A 14,836-nucleotide genomic window follows, 5' to 3' on the forward strand; every position below is an offset into this window, starting at 1 on the left:
GGGGTGGGCGCATCATTGATCATTTGGGACAGTGGGTTCTCAGCCCTGCTCTGCCATTAGCTTTCTGTATCAGAATGGTCGCCAAGTTAGTCTGTAGCTTCAAAACCAACACGAAGTCCTGTGGCACCTTATAGACTAACAGATATTTTGGAACATAAGCTTTTGTGGGCAAAGACCCGCTTCATCAGACAGCTTTCTGCAGGTTCTCAAGCAAGTCACCGCCCCTTCCGGTGCCTCAGTTTCCCCAGCTTTAAACTGAGGACTGTGATTTTTGCCTGCCTTAGCCAAACACTCTGAGATCACTGAGTGAATGGACTTGATGGGGCATGATAGCATTGTGTCCCCCTTCCCCATTGCTGAGCAGCATTTTTTTGGCTTCTGACACATCCCAGAGCATCCTGTGGCCATTTTAGCTCCCTGGAAGGCTTTGGGGCCTTACCCTGGCTGCACAGCGTTGGGAAGGCTGGCACAACTAGCCTCAGAGAAGAGGCAAGGCTGGTTCACATTCAGCCACATGGCAGCTAGGTGAAACTGGTTTCCTGAAGGACAGATCCTTTCCTGTCTGGGTACAAAACTTCAAGGGAGAATTCCTGATTTACATGCCTCTCCCTCCCCCCCGTGGCTTTTGTTGCCTTTGCTTTTTCAGGCAATTTTATGTCCTTTCAGGGGTACAACAGGGCCCACCCACCTGGATTTGTTTTTTCCTGCCCACAGCATGCCCTTCCCCTGTCCAGCCTGCCCTCAGATATGCCATGTGCTCTAAGGGAGGGGTCCCCTGCCATAGCTGTACCAGGCCTGTGCCTGGTGGAGGGCCCTGCTATCCTGGGGGGAGGGGTGGGCCAGAGGGGAAGGTTTGGTGCCTGTGTTTGATGGGGTGTCCATCCCACATTAACCCCTTTTGGGTAAGGGAGGCCAAACAGGCCAATTAACTTATTAGGCTGCAGGCAGAGAGAAAGATCTAATTAGAGGAAGCTCACCTGTGAGGGAACAGATGAGGCTTCCATAGCAGGAAGTGGGTGGAAGGGAGACAGTCTGCAGTCACTCCCTTTGAGAAGGGAGGTGGGGTTGGGGTGGCATACCCACAGAGAGGGGCGGCCAGGAAGGAAGGAAGGGTAAGGCCCAGGGAAAGGTAGGGAGACCTAGAAAGGAACAGACCTTGGTGGCTGGCAGGAGCTGGAACCTGCAGTAGATGGTTAAGTAGCGGAGTGGTAATGGCAGGGAACTGGAAGACCACCTGAGTCAAGGTGGGAGTGCTGGACACTTTGAAGGGCTGTTTGCGAAGGAGGAATACCCAGTGACCTGGCTGTGTCACAAACAAGCTGCCGGTGCTGGAGTGAGACAGAAGTGGAGGGACAGTTTACAATCATGGGGAAAGGCATCTGCTGGGTGAGCTAATCCCCAGAACAGCCGGGAGACTGCATCATATCTGCAGTGAGTAGAACATGGTTCTGGAGCCTCCTTGGGCCAGCCTACCCCAGCACCATGAGATCTCACCTGCTACAGTAGGTGGGAGTTGTGTCTTACATCCTATTCAGAGATCTCACAAAACTGGGGGGGGCTGGGCAGTGCAATGGCAGATGAAATGCAATTCTGATAAATGCTAAGTAGTTCACACTGGAAAATATCATCTCAGTTACACATATAAAATGAGGGGTATAAAGCAGATGTTACCACTCAAGACAGAGATCTTGGAGTCATGGGGGTAGTTCTCTGAAAACATCAGCTCTGATGCATTACTAGCAGCAATCAAGAAAGCTAACACTGGGAACTGCTAGAAAAGAGAGAACACAAACACCATAATTCCACTATATAATCCATGGTATGCCCACACCTTGAATATAGGGTATGGTTCTGGTCACCCCAACTTGAGAATATATGTTCGAACTGCAAACGGTTCAGGGAAAGAGGTAGAAGAACAACTATAGTATGGAACATTTTCCAGAGGAGGTGAGATAAAAAGCATGTGACTCTTCACTTTAGAAGAAGTAATGGAAGGGTGTGTGAAAGAGTTCTATGAAATCAGGAATCGTGCGGACAATCTGAATAAGGTGGTGTTATTTACCCCTTCCCAGAACACAAGAACTGGGAATCACCCCCAATGATATTAATAGGTAGCGGGTTTAATACCAACATAAGGAAGTACTTCTTTCAACACCACATAGTCAGCCTGCGCAAGTCATTGGTGGGGATGTTGTGAAGGCCAGAAGTATAACTGGGTTAAAAAAATATCTAGGATCCTGGCAAATAGGTCCATCAGTGACTATTAGCTCCTGTTCGTCTGTAATTAAGCCCCAGCTGTCTGAGTTATGGGAGCGTGTGGGGATCCCTAATTTTTTTAAAATAAATGCAACTTCTGGCCCTCATGGTTTCAGAGAAAAACTTTAAAATCTGGCCTAAGCATAACTTCAAGCTCAGAAAGCAATTTAAAAAAAAAACACAACTTCATGGTTTTTGAGGTTACACATGTTTAATGGCTCGTGGTTAGCAATGCTGGTGTTGGCTTGGTCATTTGGATGAGGGATAAAATGGAGGCCCTGCCCCCTAGCAAAGGTTAAAGATCCCATGGCACTTTTCACTGGAGTCAGGGGTCAGCGCAGATGCCTGGGCCAAATTCCAGGCTGGCTCAGTATGCTCCATCTCCCTGAATATCCCCTGGGAAGCAGCGAATGGAGAAAAGTTGCTGGTAATTTGCATCCCTGTAAGGATCCAGCCTGGGCTGCTAGTGTAAACCAGCACTACTTCACTGACAGCCTTGTGACACCTCACCAAGGCTGAGTTAGCAGAGCAACACCGATTTCCAGGAGCTGAGGAGCTGGAACACAGTCAAGTTAAAGGCCATGGAAGTACTGGCAAAGATCCAGGTGCCTTCCTGTATCCACCCCTGTTCATGAAAACCCATCTGGTCACAGGGCTGAGCAGCTCTTCAGGGGTGGCATCCTTCTGCAGCCCCCTGTACAGCCAGAAGAGGCAGAAGATGAGCCAGCATCCTGTAGAGGCAAGGACATGATCCAGACATGCCAGCACCACTGTGAACGTGGCTGTCAGTGCTGGCCTCATGCCAAGTGACCAGTCCAACAGCCCCGTGAGGGAAAGGAGGAAAGTGAGAGGTGTGGGTGGGGGAGGCTGGATGGCTCTCACTGTCACACTGCCCTGATACTGCTTGGTGGGGAAGGCTAGGCTCTGTTTGCCAGTAGTTATTGGAACAGCAATATCTTCCTCTCTTCCTAGTCCCGAGCCCCCCAGACACAGATGCCCCCACTGTCAACTAGGAAGTGAGCAGGGGGCTCTAAGAAGCAGAGGAGAGCATGCAGGGGAAGGCCAGGGTGGGAATCACCCACTCTTCTCTCCAGGGCTGCTGCCTTCCCTTGTCTGGGCCTTACAGATCTAAGGCTCCCTAGGAAAACCATCACCCAGCAACAGGGTGTCACACAGTGCACCTTTTTGCCAGCCCCAAACGTTGAGGCTGGCAGGGGTGTGAGGGGAAGGTTATGAGCTGCCACTGAGAAATGCCTCCATCAGCGGTGTTGGGGAAGGGGCATGGGGTCATTGTTAAATGTGGGAGTGGCAGAGAATGGATTTGTAGCAGGGCCCAGCCAGCTAAGATGAGCTGGTCCAGCGGGATTTGGGAGCACTCTCTGGGCACCAGGAAGTCTGAACTGTCCTGGGGGAAGCTGGCACTGGCTTTGCCTCTGTCCGTGCTACATGTCCTCTGGGGACAAAAGACTGCCCTGCTTTGCCAGGCATTCCTTGCTGCAGGCTGGGCAGACCCTGTTGACCCCTGAGCGCAGTCGGGCGGCATGTTGGAATGGGGCCTGAGCTCGCTTATATCAGGAGTTTCCCCACTGACTCATGGTGCCACACTTGAGACACCTGAAGGGAGGTGGATTCTCAGGGAGCCAGGAACCAGGAGGCAGCCTAGTTCCTGTCTCCCTGCCGCTTGCGGGACCAGGAAACTGACAAGACATGTGCCGGCCAGTTTCCTAGGTCCTGCAAACAGCAGAGAGCTGGGAACCAAGGGGAAGCCTGGTTCCTGGTTCCCCTTCCCTTGCAGAGTTGGGAAACCCACCAGGGCAGCAGCCTTGGTCAGTTTCATGGCTCCAGCCAGGGAGGGGAGCAGGGAAGCAGAGGCAGCCTGGTTCCCAGTTCTCCTCCACTCCTTGGATCTAGGAAACTGACCAGGGCTGCTGCTGCTCTGGCCAGTTTCCTAGCTCTACCAAGGGAGCCAGGAGCCAGGCTGCCGCCCCTCACCCAGAGTGGTTTCCTGCTCTTGTCAGGGCAGCAGTCAAGTTAACCTAAGACACTGGCAACTTGGTTGCACATATCTCGAGGGTCTACTGTAGGCCCTTTTGGCATTTGATGCTGTCTACACAGCGCCAAATGTCGAAATACTGCACTATTTCGAGGCATCCCTTACTCCGCCTGTGAAGAAGTGTACAGGGATGCCAAAATAGCATGCTTGTTATTTCAAAAAATATTCAAAAAATACCCCTCAAGCCTCCGTGGTTTGGGCTGGAAGAAAGGTGCGCTGCATGACACCCTATTCCTGGGTGATAGTTTTCCTAGGGAGCCTCAGATCTGGGAGGCCCAGGCAAGGGAAGGCAGCAGTCCTCCAAAGAAAAATATTCAAAAAACGGGATAAAGATGCATCTGATGAAGTGGGATTTTGCCCACAAAAGCTTATGTTCCAATAAATCTGTTACGGTGCCACAGGACTTCTCACCGGTTTTGCAAATACAGATGAACACGGCTGCCCCACTGATATTTTTCTTTAGTGTTAATGCATTGCTATGTATACCTCTCTATTATCCAGAATATTTGAATATCTGCCAACGTCCCTGTCCCAGGACTGCTGGATATGAAAGTTTACTGTGTAAGGCCAAACTGGGCATCCACTCTAGATATAAAACTATCAGCATTGAATCCACTGCAGTTAACCCTAAACGCCCCCAACACAGACAGGCCTGCATATACCCAAATTAGAGCAGACCACTTCTGCCAGCCTCCAGCACCCTTCCTTCCTGCTGCTGGCACAGTCTCTCCTGAATTACGACTCACTGTTTTCCACAAGAGCTCATGACCAAATGAATTTGTTAGTCTCTAAGGTGCCACAGGACTGCTTTTTATTTGGGAAGACTTGTTACTGTGCATCATGTTTTGAATTTTAGGGCATTAGATAAGCTAAGAGCTCCCTCTTCGGGTCATGACTGGCATGTTTGCTGGAGGTCTCCACTTGTATTAACTTGTTTGTTGATGTACATTGAACCTCCTGGCAACCTCCAAATATGACCTGTGCTGAAGGAGAGAATTTGCTGGACCACAGGAGGTCACTATTGTCCAGCACACTACGAACACTTCCACTGCTAACTGGGCTCTTACAAGACATTTAGGGGTAAATTACAGCTAAATAACAGCACAGAACACTGAGAACCAGGACTGGTAGCTGTAAACAAACTTTATGGGACCACAGGAAACTTGGCCACCCCCATGATAAGTGGTCATCCAGCTAACTAAAATCAGGCCGGATTATGGATGTTGCTGGACAAGTGCATTCCGGATTAGAGAGAGTCAACCTGTAGTTACTCCTCTTGTTTGGTGGAATGAAAATGGTTTGTGACTGCAGTAATGGGTGCTACAAAAAGGTATCTAGATGGATGCAATACTGGAGAAATAAAATCTCCAGGAAACCTAGATGGTAATGATGTGGCACGAGCAAAGATTTCCAGTATATTTGTAATTCAGTAAGGTAAAGAAAGGATGTATTATAGTAAAAAAAAAAAAATGCAAAAGGGCTAGAAGGCTAAACATTGGACTCTGGTCATCTAGTATGTCAGTTTCTACCCCCAAAGCTTCTGCAGCACTGAACGTTACAATACCTGATTCACCACTGTCCTGGCTCTTATGTGGTCATTTTCATGCATGCCAGACAAGGGTGAAGTGGATGTAAATGCTACTGCTCTGATTTGACAGTGTTTTGCACCCAGTGATGTAGATGATTGCACAGCCCTGGTGTTTGCTGGCTTTCCTAAAATGCTCCACTATTTTTCCCCTATGGATGCTGCAAACCTGAAGTGGGTGCGTACAAATGGGAGAGAAGAAAGACAAGGTGGCCATCGGTGGGAAGATGAAAAGCGTGTTGGGAAGAATAGCCACTTTGCCACATTTCCCACTTCTCCGTGAATACATCTGTCGTGGGACAGATGTATAAGGGCACGACTCCAGCCAACTGGTGACGGAATCTGTCCACAGGGCCAGGGACTGAATAGACCAAGGGACATTTCTGATGAAGGGCTTTAACAGAGACAAACCAAAAGTCAGCAATGGTTATTTTCACGTGAATGGCAGGCTGATCTTTGACACAGGCACGTGAAACGCAAGTGTCCCCTCTCCCATCAGTGCCTGCCTGGAAAGATACCCTCTACTGTCCCACCAGCCCAGCCTGCTCCCTCCAGCCCTACCCTGGGTTTGCATGCACCGCTGACCCAACCTGCAGGGATCAAGAGGCCCAATAGCATTGGCAGCTGTCTGAAAAAGGCTGCTGGTGACTGGTCAGCACCACTGACTGGGCCATTAAAAGTCCAGTCAGCCCCTGGCTGTGGAGTGGGAGGATTCTGGGGTTTGGGCTCCAGGCAGCGCTCACCTCAGCAGCCTCCTTGCAACCAGCGACAAGCTCCCCTGGTTTGAGGTGTAGGGGTGGTGAAGGGGGCCCAGCGTGCTGCCCTCGAGCACCAGATGCGTCCCCCCACAGCTTTCCCGCCAATGGGAGCTGCGGAGCTGGGGCCCGGGATTCTGTGCCCACCCCCTTAGCTGCGACTGGCTGTGGTTCTGAGCCAATGGAAGCTAGGAAGCCTGCTGGCGAGGTTTTCTGTACTCACCCCGCTTCAGCTCCGCAGTTTCCATCGACCGTGGATCCTGGCCAATGGGAGCTGCGGAGCCGGCACTCAGGCCGTAGCGTCATGGGGGACGGGGAGACACGGAACGGAGAGAAGGCGGGGCCTCGAGAAGGGGGGGGGCTGTGTGCCCCGCCAACAGACAGCCGGCAGCCCCCGCCCACCTCGTGAGACGGGCTGCGCACGTCCCATTGCCTCGCGGCCCATCTGCCAGCGCCCCCTGCTCACCGCGCCTGCGCACGGTCACAGCGCGGTGGGGGGGGGGGTCCCCTCCGCGCATGCGTATTATCAAATCGGAAGCCGTCGGGGGACCGACTCTCCCTTCCTCCTTCCGCCGCGTCGCTCTGTCCGCCTCGCACGTGCGTGCTGGCGTTAGGTCGGTCACGTGACTCGCCGTGGGCAAGATGGCGGCGGCCAGGAGGTGGCTTGAGCAGTTGTGAGCGCGGTGGAGGTTTCTCTGACCGGGGCCTCACCCCGCCATGTCGCGTCTCATCGTGAAGAACCTGCCGAGCGGGGTGAGTCCGGAGCCGGTGTCCGTGGGTGGGGAGAGGCTTAGTCCTAAGAGGGTCCCTACTTGGAGGGGAGCGGAGGAGGGGGGACGCGCTTAGCACAAGGCGGGGGTTGCCACTTGGGGAGCGGGGGTAGATCCGGGAGGGGCTATAGGGAGAGGAGGAAGGATGGCTGTAGTCCTAGGGGAGGTGATTTGGGGGGGTGCTCTTGTGTGGTACTCCGGTGTGCAGCAGAGAGTATGTTGTAGCCCTGGGGGACCAGAGGTGAAAGGAGGGAAGAGTCTAGCTTGGATAGCAACGAAGGGTCCTGTGGCACCTTATAGACTAACAGAAAAGTTTAGAGCATGAGCTTTCGTGAGTTAACTCACTTCTTCAGATGCTGGTCCTGGAAATCTGCAAGGCCAGGTATAAATAGGGCAGAGCAAGGCTGGGGATAACGAGGTTAGCTCAGTCAGGCAGGCTGAGTTGTATTGTCATCACCCTAGCTTGGATAGGGACCGTTGTGGTCCAGGGAGAGTGGAGATAAACTGCAGGGGTGGGTGAGGGCTTTAGGTGGTGGAAGAGGAAACAGGGAAGGATATAGTGAGTGGGGAAGGTTGGATATGATCTTGTCTGGGGAAGTTGAGCTGCGGGGTGGATGTTCCTTATTGGAGAAGGGCAGGAAGGGGTTTTGGATTAGTTTTAAGGTGAGTTGTTTAGGAGTAGAGCTTGGGATAAGGGTTACAAATTGCCCTTATTTAGGGATATTAACATTAACTGGTAAGCCTCACCTTAAACAGATGAGACTTGCTGGTTAAAATTAAACAGCAAGGATGGCTTCAGCCTGGCTGGTGCTACCCCAGCTATGCCCTCCCCAATCCCCCCGTTTTAATCAGCTAAACTTAGTTCTTAACTGGTTAACTAATTAAATGGTATTTTGCATCCTACTACCAGAAGGACAGGATACACCTGGTCAGAACTGGAAAAGCTTGCCCAGGACAGGGGATGCTGGCAACTGCTCATCAAAGGCCTGTGGTCCAAGATGTAGGATGAAAAAGGCTTATGAGTTGCAGGAGTAGGGTGCACAACTAGGAGATTTTTTCTGCCTTTTAGAGATGTTGGGGTCTCGCTCTCATTGCCCGTTTGCTGGCATCCTTACATAAAAGATGACAACCTAGGCTAGTGTTTCTCAACCAGGGGTATGTGTACCTATGTGGGTAGTAGCATCGTTCAGTCTACATAGACTATGGATCGCGCCCTTCATAGTTCCGTTTGGCATCCTCATTTGCAGTGTCGGCTGTGACTGTGAAGACCCACGTGAGAGTGACAGTCCTTGCTGCATCTGTTGCATACGTAATGGGTGTCTGGCAGGTCCTTGCTGTGCTTTCTGTGGGCTAGCTTCTCGTTTGCTAGCTGTCTGATCCTCAACTCACCCTTCTGAAGGCCCTTGTATGGTTCCTGCCTCCATCTGCTGTGATCGTCTGGCAGCTCCTCCTAGCTGTCTGGCTTGATGTCTACTTCCCTGAGGTCGCTCTTGCAAACATCTTTGTAGCGCAGCTGGGGGTGTCCGAGAGGTCTTTTGCCAGAGGCTAGCTCGCCATACAGGATGTCTTTTGGGATCCTTCCATCATTCATCCTGTGGACGTGGCCAAGCCAGCGGAGTCGACGCTGCCTGAGGAGGGTGTGCGTAGTTGGGATTCCAGCTTGCTCAAGGACGGTAGTGTTGGACACTCTGTCCTTCCACGATATTCCAAGGATGCGCCCGAGACAGCGCAAGTGGAAGACGTCCAGCCTCTTTTCCTGGCAGTCATACAGGGTCCAAGTCTCGCTGCCGTAAAGGAGGGTGCTGAGGATGCAGGCTCTGTAGACTTGCATTTTGGTGTGAGTGTACAGCTTGTTGTTATTCCACACTCTCTCGCTGAGTCTGGACAGAGTTGTGGCTGCTTTACCGATCCTCCTATTTAGCTCAGTCTCCAAAGACAGGGTGTCGGTGATGGTGGACCCGAGGTAAACGAACTCGTGGACGACCTCTAACATATAGTTGTCAATGCTGATTGATGGAGAAACAGCAACGTCCTGAGCAAGTACATTTGTCTTCTTTAGGCTGATGGAGAGCCCAAAGTCCTTGCATGCTTTGGAGAACCAATCCAGCAGCTTCTGAAGCTGGTCTTCTGTGTGTGACGTGACAGCAACATCATCTGCGAACAGCATAGCTCTGATGAGGACTTCCCGCGCCTTAGATTTAGCACTTCCCACATCTTAGATTTACCCATGTGCGTACACCTGGGTCTTCTACGGGATACATCAGCTCATCTAGATATTTGCCTAATTTTACAAAAGGCCACATAAGAAACACTATTGAAGTCAGTAGAGTCGAAAAATTCATTCAGATAATGACATGGTGGAATGTAAAACAAATTTGTCTCCTGAAAAGGGTACACTAATCTGTAAAGGTTGAATGGCACTTGTTTCAACATTTCAGACTACCTTAGGACGATGTTTCTCAACTGGTGATACACATATCCTTAAGGGTACATGAGAGAAGTCTGGGGGGGACTTATAATTTTTTTAAAGGGGTACTTTATATAAAAAAAAAAAAAAGGTTGAGAAACACTGACCTAGGCTACTTTCATTGCAAGCTTTTCCATGCAAAGACTTGTCTCATTTTGCAGATGAAAGAAGATCGGTTCCGGAAGCTGTTTGCAGCCTTTGGCACGCTGACTGATTGTAGCCTGAAATTCACCAAGGATGGCAAGTTTCGCAAGTTTGGATTTATTGGCTTTAAGTCTGAAGATGAAGCCAAAATGGCAATGAACCATTTCAACAAGAGTTTCATAGATATGGCCAGAATCACGGTGAGTTGACTTTAAAATAAATTGTTTGTCCTTCTGAGAGAAGTTTACCACTTGGTAGTATTTAGCTCTTTAAGATTAACTAGTTGTTTCTCTGTGCAGAAGAGGGGAGCTTCACTAAATCCAGCTGGCTAGACTTTAGTAGCGGAGCTTTGTTTGTGGACTGATTATCATGTGTCCCAGTGATTTGTATTAGTAATCATCTCCACTGCTTTCTCATGGAGTGAGATTTGATTTCCAGTCTCTTGCTCCATACTGGCAAGGGCTAGCATGGAAGCCACATGCTAAGAAAAGAGTCCCTTTCCCGGTATCTAGCCTGAATAAATAGGTCAGGTACTGGGCAAATATGTGGTAGATAACATTCTCTCCTTCTCTCTCCACAAGCCGGAGTAGCTGAGGAGCTGTTGGCTACTTGTGCCCAGTAGCTGGATTATGTTTTCAGGCTTCATACAGGGGTTGGGGACAGAAAGGTCTGCAGTGTGGGTATTGCTACCTGACCAACGTGGGGTTCCCCCAGCATTTTGTTTCCCTGCACTTAATGGGACCATACTAGTTCGTCTGCCAAGGGAACCACTGCAGAGATAGGGCAGGCTTGGCAGCATTGGATCTTCTAGCAGAGGAAGGCACGTGACAGTTTTCTACGTTTTATGCAGTTTATTGGAAAGGGGAGCAGTCCAATTCATGTATGCCGTAGAAATTGAATCAGCAATTTGGTCTTCCCATCATTTGTTCTAGCGGCGCTGGTCCAGTGCTGGGCTGATTTAAAGTCTCGTATCTCTGGGTACTATTGTCTCTCAAGGCCTGACGTTATGTGTACACTTCTTAAGGTTATTTAAGAAGTCCACATTTTCTCTCATTCTGTAGAGACAATGTGGAAGACAGTGCTGAACAAAACAGCTTATGTGAATATGCCCAGAAGTGATTTCTATAATTACAGGCTCCCGCCACTGAAGAGCCATAAATAGGTGGTTCCGAATTGGCCCTGAATGTGGTAGTGCCTGAGTCTTTTGGCTTTAAATGCGGTTATACAAAGTTGGACTTGTTAAAAGGAAGCGCTTTGGTTTTCTCTCTTTTCAGGTAGAGTTCTGTAAATCATTCGGTGATCCAGTGAAACCCAGAGCTTGGAGCAAACACTCCCAGAAGCATTCTGCACTGGAGAAGCCCACGGCCAAGCCCAAAACAAGTCCAGCTCCCACACACATGCAGAATGTAAGTCATGGTTGCTTTCTCGGGTGTGCAACATGTACACCAGTGACTTTGTGTGGGGAAGTGCAGTCTTGTGACTGCAGCAGGATCCTGGACTTTGGGATTCACATGCCCTATTCTTGGTTTACGATTCACTTTTGATCTTGTTGTCTTTTTTCCTGATAGCCATGGTCCCCATTATGCATATCTTAGACCTTTTTTTTGTCCCCCCAGGATAAAAAGAAAATTACAACAGGAAACTTAAAAGAGGTGAGTTAATTGGAGCAGTTTGTGACGATTGTCCATTTGAGGGTTTGATATAGAAAGATTAGTGCAGAAATAGCTGAGTACTCTCTGTATCTATCAAGTTTTTGGAACGAGGACTCCCATGTTCTGTTCCCATCTTAAGCAAGTCACTTGACCTTTCTGTGTCTCATAGTGAACTTTGTAGTTATCTCTGCTTGCTTGCCCAAAGTTCTTTGACACGCTCAGGCTAAAGGTGCTCCATAGAAATGCAAAATGCTTATTAGACCATTAAGAATTTTACTTGCTGCCTCTGAGTTTCCCTCCACACCCAGTGTTTTGTTAGTAGCATTATGCCTAAGAAGGAGTGCTGCTTCCAGTGCTGTTGATTCAGGTGACACAGACGGTTTAACCGTTGGTGCGCTGATGTAGCCTGTAACACTGGATGAGTGGAGTGTAACCGTCTGCATCTCAGGGAAGGGAGATCAGTCCTGGCTGGTGAAAAGCAGGCTCCTCCCCTGGGATCTTACTTGCCAGGAATTATACAGGGCCTTGATGTAAATGTAGCTCCTTGCCCCATGTCTGTCTCCACTGCTCATGTGTGTGGTTTTTTCCCAACAGCTGGAAGGAGATGAGGCATTCAGAGAATTTTTGGTAGTTCACCAAAAACGCACGCAGGTGGCCACTTGGGCTAATGACACCTTGGCAGAGGAGCCCAGAACTGGGAAATCAAAGCCAGCAGATGATTATCTGAACTTTGACTCTGAGTCAGAGGAACTCAGTGAAGAAGAGACGGGCAGTGGCGAGCGCCATGAGGAACAAGAAACCACAGGTACCAAAAGTAAATATCTCCCTCTGCTCTGTTCGTCTTTCTCGTTAGTGGTGTACTGAGGTGGGGCCTGATCCTGTGGAGTGCTGAGCCGTTCCTGGAAAACATTGTATAATCTGAGATCCTTTTGGAGTTGGTGGGAATTACAGCAGCTTGGCACCTCACCAAAAGAGCCTGTCTCCCAAAAGTGGAGATACAAAGTGTGCAGTAACTGGTTTTCGTGTGTTTTATCAGTGGGGGTAGCAAAGGCTGAGGTCCTCAGTTCCTCTCCAGGGTGCCTCAGGATTCTGAACTGCAGACTCTTTGATTTGTCTGCCCGTGAGTGTCTTTTCCGTTCCCTGCCTGCCTGGGATGCTGCAGCATTCTGTCTGCAGCCCGTTAGTTAACCCTTTTGCTGTGTTCACTATAACAGTCTTTCTGAAGGAGTAACATTTCTTCTGTTTTGTCTTTGCAAGCTCTTTGGATCAGGGATCATGGATATGTGTGGTACCTAGCACAAGATGACTGTAATTTGGGCCACAGTGCGACTGAAAATGAAATAATTGACTGAACTGAACTCGTTTTAGGTGACAGTTAAGTGCCACAGATCGAGGTATCAGTTGAATGAGGTTTTGGAACAAACTGATAAGCAGTAGTTAGTTAGTTATTACAATGAGGAGGTATTTACTTGAGTTCAGAAGAAACTCAAATGAAATTGCAGAACAACTAATTGGTATGTAATCTATCAATTAAATCAGTTTCTGTACCAGAGGACTGAAGATATTTCATGTAAGAGCAATTTTAAAAAAAAAACCACCTTGCAGTTTTCTGGTGGTAAATCTAAATTCAGTAACACAGAAATTGGCTGAAACTAGTAAAAAAGAAAAACCAGAACAATGAGACATGCAGATGAGCACACCATGTTGGGGAAGAATCAACGTGGTTTTGGTGAAGCATGACTTCCCTTCACAAATCTGTTAGAATTATGTGAAGGTGTCAATGAATACACAGAAAAAGGGTAATGCAATGGGTAAAGTATACTGGGATTTGCAGAATGCTTTTGCATAGGTCCCTCACCATGCCCCTGTTTCCCGGCTCCCGTCCACTGTCTGGAGCCAGGAAACTGACCACACCTGCTGGTCACTTTCTTGGCTCTGCTGCAGATTGGTTCCCAACTCCCTGCTGCTTGCAGGACCCGGGAAACTGACCAGCACTGACCAGTTTCCTGGGTCCCGCAAGTGGCGGGGAGACAGGAACCAGGCTGTCTCCCTGGTTCCTGGCTTCCTGCCCCTCTTGGAGCCAGAAAACTGACCAGCCCTGGTGGACTGATCAGTTTCCCATCTTCCCTCAACTTGCATGAAAATTTGAGTTATGCAGGGGTTGCGTTCAACCCCCTCATAACTCGAGGGTTTACTGCATACTATATGTGCTGGATTCCCCTTGTCAACATGTTTATTGATTCCCCACTCAATGAACTCTAGCAGATTAGTAAGGCATGATTTCCCTTTACAGAAACCATCTTGACTTTTCCCCAACAGATTACATTGATCTGTGTCTGACAATTCGATTCTTTACTGTAGTTTCAATTAATTTGTCTGATACTGCTTTTAGACTTACTGGTCTATAATTATAATTCACATGACATAAGAGCTAGGGTCATTCAATGACATCACTGCACAGTGGGTTCAAAACAAACATAAGGAAAAGCTTCTTCCCACAGCACACAGTCAACCTGTAAAACTCATTGCTGGTGATATTGTGAAGGTCAAAAGCAAAACTGGCTTTAAAAAAAAAAAAGGATAAATATGTGGAGGTTTATCAATGGCTATTAGCCAGAATCCTAGTCCCTGGATGACTATAAACCTCTGACTGCTCCATTCTGTTTGATCCTTCTGAGGCATCTGGCGCTGGCCACTTTTGGAAGACAGGGTAATCCAGTCTGACCATTCCTATTGTTCTTGTACGCATTTTGTGAATACCAGTATCCCTTTCTATTATTTAAAGATTTCCCTTTGAATCTTGGCAAACTCGGAAGGTTTGAAATACCAAGTGAGGATGAAAACCCCTTGTTCTAATCTAGCACTTTTCATTAATAGATGTCAAAGTGCTTTACAAGGGAGCCTGATATTATCCCCATTTTACTGCTGGGGAAGCTGAAGAAAAACGTAGTTCTTCAGCGAACTCCTGAACAGGTGCTGGTGTATGTTGGCCATGCACTGTGCTTTGGATTTCAGCAGAGTCTAGTGACACTCCTCTGCCTATTGGTGGTTGTTCTCAAACCAGATTCCAAAGACGGCTTCTCTGTAAGTGGTGCCCATGGTTAGTGCATGTGAAACCACACTCGTATTGCTGTGATTTTTGAGCCTTTCCCAT

At 48.9% G+C, this 14,836-nt stretch overlaps 1 protein-coding gene across 2 annotated transcripts in view; it reads left to right on the top strand.

Moving 5' to 3' along the window:
- The first annotated feature begins 7,279 nt into the window (after positions 1–7,279).
- RBM19 (RNA binding motif protein 19) overlaps positions 7,280–14,836 on the top strand; it is a 127,600-nt gene continuing 120,043 nt past the window's right edge. For both annotated transcript variants that reach the window (XR_012647999.1, XM_075012654.1), the window contains exons 1-5: positions 7,280–7,402; positions 10,048–10,230; positions 11,305–11,436; positions 11,647–11,682; positions 12,277–12,496. Coding sequence is in view for 1 of the 2 variants with exons in the window: in XM_075012654.1 (XP_074868755.1) it covers positions 7,367–7,402; positions 10,048–10,230; positions 11,305–11,436; positions 11,647–11,682; positions 12,277–12,496 (607 nt within the window). In the remaining variant the exon portion in view is untranslated. The remainder of the gene's footprint in view (positions 7,403–10,047; positions 10,231–11,304; positions 11,437–11,646; positions 11,683–12,276; positions 12,497–14,836) is intronic.

Source organism: Carettochelys insculpta, chromosome 18 (assembly GCF_033958435.1).
Source record: "Carettochelys insculpta isolate YL-2023 chromosome 18, ASM3395843v1, whole genome shotgun sequence".
Classification (NCBI taxonomy): Eukaryota; Metazoa; Chordata; order Testudines; family Carettochelyidae; genus Carettochelys; species Carettochelys insculpta.